This window comes from Schistocerca serialis, chromosome 8 (genome assembly GCF_023864345.2).
Source record: "Schistocerca serialis cubense isolate TAMUIC-IGC-003099 chromosome 8, iqSchSeri2.2, whole genome shotgun sequence".
NCBI lineage: Eukaryota > Metazoa > Arthropoda > Insecta > Orthoptera > Acrididae > Schistocerca > Schistocerca serialis.
The window spans coordinates 460,939,204-460,947,306 of NC_064645.1; the positions used below are offsets into that span (position 1 = coordinate 460,939,204).

An 8,103-nucleotide genomic window follows, 5' to 3' on the forward strand; every position below is an offset into this window, starting at 1 on the left:
ATGCCCGAGGGCGGACTCAAACCTCCGCCGGGACCAGCCGCACAGTCCATGACTGCAGCGCTTTAAAGCGCTTGGCTAATCCCGTGCGGCACCTTATGTCCTCCTTTCAACACACTGTCCATTACGCTCAACCGCCTTCCAAGTCCTCTACTGTCTCTGACAGATTTACAATGTCATCGGCAAACCTCAAAGTTTTTATTTCTTCTCCATGGACTTTAATTCCTACAACAAAATTTTCTTTTGTTTACTGCTTGCTCAGTGCACAGGTTGAATAACGTCGGATTTGAGCCACAACACTGTCTCACTCCCCCCTCTTTCATGCCCCTCGATTCTGATAACTGCCATCTGGTTTCTGTCCAAGTTGTAAATAGTCTTTCTTTCCATGTACGTATTTTACCTGTAGTGACGTAACAAGACTGTTACGCCACCCGGTAGTAGCCAAAAGAAAGGCACGCTAAACTAACGCTGTGGCCGATAGTGCACGAACGGCAATAAGCAGACGGGCGTGAAGTCTGGAACATAAAAACTTATGAATGAATAAGAAGAAAAGTATGTAGATGCTTTTTACTTAACTTTTATTTATTCCTTGGAATACATCTCTCTTGATTTCTCGTAAGCTATAGGCACTGATACAAATGGCTCCTTGCTAGTTCGTAGCCATTAACTTAGCTGATGGCTATTATGTCTCTCGGCTAATGAGAGAGAAGGCTTCGTACAACTGGGCGATAGCTAGGTTCACGTACAACTGGGCGGTAGCTTGGTTCTCGTACAACTGGGGTCGAGTCCACTCTCGTATCACGAGACCTGCCTTGGTGGTGGCGCTAGGTCTGCGATCACAGTGGCGACACGCGGGTCCGACATGTACTACATGGACCGCGGCCGATTTAAACTACCACCTAGCAAGTGTGGTGTCTGGCGGTGACACCACATTCCTCCCCCGCAAATCGGCGAACGGTCGTGTAATAAGGCTTCCGCCCGCCGTGGGGAGGACCACATGTTGACGTATGCGATGAGGTGGGGAGCCTAACAACAGGCGAGGCTGTGCCACCCGCACCCGGCCATCCGGTCCGAGGGGAGCTAGGAAACGCCTGCAAAACTAGTCCAGGGTGCACGTCAACATGCGGTGTATGCGCCCGTAAAGAAACATGAGGGGCCGAAGTGTCGACCTCCATTGCGTCGGGGTAGCCGACGCGCGATGACGTCACGTGGTCCGGAGCGGGCGGGAGTTCCATGGCGGCGGACAGCTGGTCACGGGAAGCGATCGGCGGCGCGTGACCCTGGGAGGCGCCTGGCGGCTGCAACGAAGCGTCGAATGCGGTCGGCGGCGGCGGCGGCTGCTGCTGCTGCTGCTGCTGCTGCTGCTGCGGCGGCGGCGGCGCGTCGCCATGGGGCAAAATGGAAGGCATCGTCGGTAACACCTGGGGATGAGGCGAGCCAGTAGATGGGTCCCCAGGGCGCTGACCGGACGGCACCGTCGCTGAAAGCAGACGGGGAGCGGCAGAACCCGAGCGACGACAGAGGCGTAGCTGATTGAGATGCCGACGCACCTCACCAGAGGCCCCCAAAACCAAATACATCGCGCGGCCGAGGCAGCGAAGAATGCGCCCTGCGAGCCAACGCCGTGAACCTCGATAGGTGCGATAAAATACAACGTCGCCTGGAGCAAAAGCAGGAGTCTGCCGCTGCGCAGGAACCTGATGCGGCGGATGCAGCAAAGACATCAAGGTGCGATGAGGACGACCGTGGAGCAACTCAGCCGGCGAGCGACCATCTCGGGGCTGAGAGCGATACGAAGACAAAAAGAGCAACAATGCGTCCTCCCGAGAATGCGACTCTTTCAATTTCAACATCTGTGACTTGAAAGTCCGGACCAATCGTTCAGCGGCACCGTTGGACTGAGGCGAAAACGGCGCGGATGTCAGATGTTGAATACCATTGGCCTGGCAGAAAGACTGGAATTCTGCGGACATGAATTGTGGGCCATTGTCGGAAACAATAGTCTGCGGAAGACCTTCAATGCAAAAGATAGCAGACAACGCTTGGATGGTGGCGGAGGACGTCGTGGAAGACATCCGGACAACAAAAGGAAAATTACTGAAGGCGTCGACCAGAACCAACCATCGAGCATTCCAGAATGGACCAGCAAAATCAATGTGCAAGCGTTGCCAAGGGGAAGTGGCTTTTGGCCACGCAAAGACTTTCCGCGGCGGTGCGGACTGTTGTTCGGCACACGCCGGGCACGAAGAACACATATTCGTAATCGCAGCATCGATTCCGAACCAAGTACAGTGCTGACGAGCAAGTTGTTTCGTTCGCACTATACCCCAATGTCCTTGATGAAGAAGCCGTAAAACAGAGGACTGTAACGAACGTGGGACCACGACTCTGGACTGATCATTATCAGAACGCAACAACAAAACACCACGTCGAACGAAAAGTCTCTCCTTGTGAGCAAAAAATCGGCGAACCAACGGATCCGCGATCCGAGACTTCGACAAAGGCCATTGCGTAGCAACAAAACGTAAAACAGTAGCAAGGACAGGGTCAGCAGCTGTGGCTGTAGCGACACGACGAAAATCAATCGGAAACGATTCGACCACTGCATCGGTTTCCGAATCAATGAACATGCAAGCAAGTTCGGAAGAATCGAATGCTTTATCCTCAGCAACAGGCAAACGGGACAACGCATCGGCGTTTCCGTGCTTAGCAGTGGACCGATACAAGATATCGTAGCGGTACTGCGAGAGGAAAATAGACCAGCGAATAAATTTCTGCGCTGTACGTGGAGGTACAGGCTTGGTCGGATGAAAAAGCGATGTCAAAGGTTTGTGGTCTGTGACGATGGTAAAGTGACGACCATACAAGAAATCATGGAACTTAGTAACACCAAACACGAGAGCCAAAGCTTCTTTCTCTATCTGTGAATAATTTCTTTGCGCAGACGAGAGCAATTTGGACGCAAAGGCAATAGGGCGATCATGGGAGCCAACTTTGTGCGCAAGCACAGCACCGATCCCGAAATCCGATGCATCTACCATCAACAAAAGGGGTTTCTGGGGATCGAATGGCGTAAGGCAAGTATTAGAAAGCAACGCCGATTTCAACTGGCTAAAGGCGCGTTCACATTCCGTCGTCCAGACGAACGGAACACCTTTACGGCGTAAGCGATGAAGCGGAGCTGAAATGGAAGAGGCATTGCGCACATATTTATGGTAATAATTAATTTTACCCAACACACTCTGTAGCTGTTTCACATTTTGAGGGGAAGGCAATTCTTGTATGGCACGGAGGTGCTCTGGACTTGGATGTATGCCTTGGGCATTAATGACATGTCCCAGGTATGGTAAGTCACGAGCAAAAAACACACATTTGTCCTTCCTCAAGCGAAGACCATTTTGCCGCAAGACCTGAAATAATGTTCGTAAATTCGCAAGATGATCTTCTTCTGTCTGTCCGGAGATCACTATATCGTCCAGAGAGTTTGCTGCAGTAGGGACCGACGCACAAATAGTTTGTAAATATTGCTGAAACAAGGCAGGGGCGGATGCACACCCGAATGGCAGTCTTTTGAAGCGGTACAATCCAAGATGCGTGTTAACCACCAAGACGCGCTGGGATTCGTCGTCCACCGGTATTTGCAAGTACGCATCGGCTAGGTCCAACTTTGAAAAATATTTTCCCGGGCACAGTTGAGCAAAAAGATCTTCCGGGCGGGGCAAAGGAAAAGTAGCAGTCACTAGCCGTGGATTCACTGTGGCCTTGAAGTCCACGCAAAGTCTCAATTTTCCGGAAGGTTTTGGCAAAATTACTAAGGGTGAGGCCCAGAGAGAAGCTTGCACACGTTCAATTACACCCTGTGATTCGAGATCGTGTAACGTTCTTGCGACCTCATCACGCAATGCGTGGGGAACATTGCGCGCCCTGAAAAATTTCGGTTGCGCGTTTACCTTCAGTTCTAAATGTGCTTCATAGTTTTTAGCGCAACCTAAGCCCGGTGCAAAAATGTCCGCAAATTCGTCACACAGCCGAGAAACACTGTCTGGAGGCACAGTCTGATTCACTGATAGGACCTGATTTACAATAGACATGTTAAACAACTTAAATAAATCTAGACCAAACAAGTTCACAGCAGAAGAAGAACGAAGAACGTAAAATGACACAAGTTTTGTTTGTCCCTTGTATGTTGCAAGAAGGCTGCACTGTCCTAACACAGGAATTTTCTGTCCGGAATACGTAGTTAACTTAACATTTGCGGAACGCAACGGAGGTTTGCCCAGTTGTTCGTACGTGTCGTGATTGAGCAATGAAACTGCAGCTCCGGTATCGAGCTGGAATGGTATCACTTTGCCTTCAAAGTCTAAGTCCACAAAAAGTTTATTGTCCTGCTGACGACAAGAGCGACTGTTTTGTGCAATTGGAACAGACACTGGTACAGAATCACTTGCTAATTGACGTGATTTCCGGCGACGTCGACGCACAGTTTTTGTGGGACGAACACAGTTACTGTTAGAGAAAGTGTCACTGGACGAAGTGGAATTAACGACATGAATGTCCATAGGCGAAGGTCCACGAGCCTGAGTGTCCTTGGTTCGATTCCGGCGCGAAGCAAAGGGCCTGGAATGATTGTGATTGTCTGATCTGAGCTTTTTCTGGCAAACACTTTGAACATGTCCTTTCTTATTGCAGAAAAAGCAAATAGCTTGGCGTGACGGGCAATGTTCACGCGAATGTCTAGTAGCACACCGCGGGCATGATTTCACTGCATTTGTGTGCTGGCGCGGCACACCTGGCTTAGCGCGCGGCGTCAGCTGTGCGGACGGCCGCGAGGGCAGTTGACCGGGCCGCGTTGCGCGAGCGCGCCCGGCGGGCCGGTTAATGTTACACACAGCCGGCGAAGTTTCAAAAGATTCCTGAGCACAGTCAAGTGTGTCCTGTCTATCCAATATGTCTATCACTTGTTGAAGGGAGGGATTAACTAGTTTCAAAATTTGCTCCCGTATGCGAACATCAGAAACGTTCTGTGCAATTGCATCACGCACCATTGTATCTGAATAAGAAAGACCACAGTCACATTCAAAGGCACAGTCCCTAGTAAGTCCTTGCAATGTTGCTACCCACTCCCTATTAGTTTGACCGGCCGTACGTTTTGTACGAAAGAACGTATACCGTTTTGCAACCACATTAACTGTTTCTTTGAAATAGGCATCTAATGCAGACAAAATTTCCTCGTATGACAAAGTTGCTACGTCGCGGCGGGGAAACAATTTCACTATCACACGGTATGTGGACACACCGACACAAGAAAGCAAAAACGGCTGCCGCTCATTACCTTGAATTCTGTAGGCAGCCATGTGAAAGGCGAACTGACGAGACCACTCTTGCCAGGTCTCATCGGCTGCCACGTATGGTCGAAAGGGAGGTGCAACAGCGTTCAGTGGCAGCGGTAGCGAAGAAGCGGCGGCGGCCGCATCGGTGTGCAGCGCACGTTGACCCTGGACGAGCTGTCCAAGGGCATCCAGTAACGCCTGCGTCTGCTGATTCTGCAAGCGATAAAATTCGGACAGTACATCTGGAGATTGTGGCGAAGCCATGACACAATTAAATGTAAGCAATCAGAAATAAATGTAAGCAATCAGAAAAAGGTCCTTTTCCCTCGTCGCCAATCTGTAGTGACGTAACAAGACTGTTACGCCACCCGGTAGTAGCCAAAAGAAAGGCACGCTAAACTAACGCTGTGGCCGATAGTGCACGAACGGCAATAAGCAGACGGGCGTGAAGTCTGGAACATAAAAACTTATGAATGAATAAGAAGAAAAGTATGTAGATGCTTTTTACTTAACTTTTATTTATTCCTTGGAATACATCTCTCTTGATTTCTCGTAAGCTATAGGCACTGATACAAATGGCTCCTTGCTAGTTCGTAGCCATTAACTTAGCTGATGGCTATTATGTCTCTCGGCTAATGAGAGAGAAGGCTTCGTACAACTGGGCGATAGCTAGGTTCACGTACAACTGGGCGGTAGCTTGGTTCTCGTACAACTGGGGTCGAGTCCACTCTCGTATCACGAGACCTGCCTTGGTGGTGGCGCTAGGTCTGCGATCACAGTGGCGACACGCGGGTCCGACATGTACTACATGGACCGCGGCCGATTTAAACTACCACCTAGCAAGTGTGGTGTCTGGCGGTGACACCACATTACCCCTGCTGCCTTCAGAACGTCGAAGAGAGTAGTCCAGTCAGCATTGTTAAAAGCTTTCTTTAAGTCTATAGACACTATAAACATAGGTTTACCTTTCTTTTACTTAGCTTCTACGAGAAGCTGTAGGGTCAGTATTGCCTCTCGTGTTCCTACATTTCTCCGGAATCGAAATGATCTTTCCCGAGGCCGGCTTCTACCAGTTTTTCCAATCTTCTATAAAGAATTGGTACTAGTATTTTGCAACCATGACTTATTAAACTGATAATGCGGTAAAATTCACACTTTTCAGCACCTGCTTTCTTTAGAACTGGAATTATTATATATTCTTGAAATCTTAGGTACTTCGCCTGTCCGATACATCTTGCCCACCTGATGGAAGAGTTTTGTAATGGCTGGTTCTCTGAAGGGTATGAGTAGTTCTGACGGAATGTCATCCACTACTGGAAACTTGTAGGAACTTAGGTCTTTCAGTACTTTATAAAATTCTTCTCACAATACCATGTCTCCCATCTCCCCTTCATCTACGCCATCTACTGTCCATATAATATTACATGCAAGGTCATCTCCCTTGTATAGAGCATCTATGTACTCCTTCCAACTTTCAGCTTTCCCTACTTCACTCAGCACTAGTATTCCATCTCAGCTGTTGATGCTTTTCTCTAAGGCCTCTTTAATTTTCCTGTAGGTTGCTTCTATCTTCCTCCTAGTGATATACGCTTCTAAATCCTTATACTTGTCCTCTAGTCATTCCTGCTTACTCATTTTGCACTTCCTATCAAACTGAATTTTTTAGAATGTTGTATTCCCTTTCTCCTGTTTCATTTACCGCATTGTCTACTTTCATCAATCAAATACAAAAACGCTAGCTATTCTTCTTCTACCGTATTCCTTTCTCTTGTTGTCAATCGTTCCCTAATGCTTCCTCTGAGACCCTCAACAACCTGGTTCTTTCGTCCTATCCAGGTCCCGTATCCTTACTTTCCTACCTTTTCGCAATTTCTTCATTTTTTATCTATAGTTCATAAACAATTAGTTGTGGTCAGAGTCCAAATCTGCCCTGGAAATGTTTACAATTTTAAATATGGTTCCAAATTAAAGACATAATTTTCCTCTTTTCAGTAAATTGTTCGTATTAACCCAAACTTACTTAGTTGAAAAGACACTGTTAATTAAAGATTTTTACCCAGTCCGAACTTTCAGTGCCCATTATACACAAATTACTGTAAATTTCCGGATCTGTTGGTATACTCTTTGGTCACCTGATTTTTCTCTGAATCTATTGATTCGTATTAATGAACATTGGCCTATTAATGAGATAGGGTTCTTAATTAAAAATTACTAAATTTGAAATAGTTGAATTTTTAACTTATAATGTGGATCCCATGGTCATAAACAAAGTATTCCCATTGCGTAGGCATAGGTTAGCACTGCATTGTTTAATGGATACTGCTCATGATAAACAGTATACATGCAAAATATAATGACAGAATCAGTAGCCATTAACAGATGAACTTTATGATCTACAGACCCTGAAAACTATTGTAGATTAAAGAAGCTGAAAAATATTCCAGTGCGAGTCTTTATAATGCCGAATCTCGCACCATTTCAGTCTACGCTTAGGTTTCGGTCACTGTGTTCATTTTTTTCCTGGCCTTCGGTTGGTACAGCTAGTCTTTTCTTTAACCTAGCCTCGAGAACCTTCAGAATTGCATCTCCATGTTTGTAAACTGGGCGGAGAGAACATGTTTTATAGTAATGAGTAAAAGATAGTCATAGTGTGTGTGTTTTGGGTAATTGGAACAATATTTGTGACTGACAACAGTTCGGTGACTTTTTCCACTTAATTACGTGTGTAGCAACTTTTGATCACTTCACATGTATTGCGTGATCTTTTACTTTTCTA

At 47.3% G+C, this 8,103-nt stretch overlaps 1 protein-coding gene across 1 annotated transcript; it reads right to left on the minus strand.

Annotated features, from left to right (window-relative positions):
* Window positions 1-477: 477 nt before the first annotated feature.
* On the minus strand, window positions 478-6,192 carry LOC126416497 (atrophin-1-like). The gene is made up of 2 exons (XM_050084238.1): window positions 5,330-6,192; window positions 478-1,477 (listed from the first exon to the last, which is right to left on the minus strand). The coding sequence occupies exons 1-2, from the start codon at window positions 5,589-5,591 to the stop codon at window positions 897-899; spliced, it is 843 nt and encodes a 280-aa protein (XP_049940195.1). The 5' UTR covers window positions 5,592-6,192; the 3' UTR covers window positions 478-896.
* Between the last annotated feature and the right edge of the window lie 1,911 nt (window positions 6,193-8,103).

Coding starts and splice junctions, on each gene's coding strand:
- LOC126416497 (XM_050084238.1), bottom strand. CDS start 5,591: ATGGCTTCGCCACAATCTCCAGATGTACTGTCCGAATTTTATCGCTTG. Junction 1,478..5,329: donor GGCTGCCTACAGAATTCAAG/GTAATGAGCGGC, acceptor GTCTGCTTTCAG/CGACGGTGCCGTCCGGTCAG.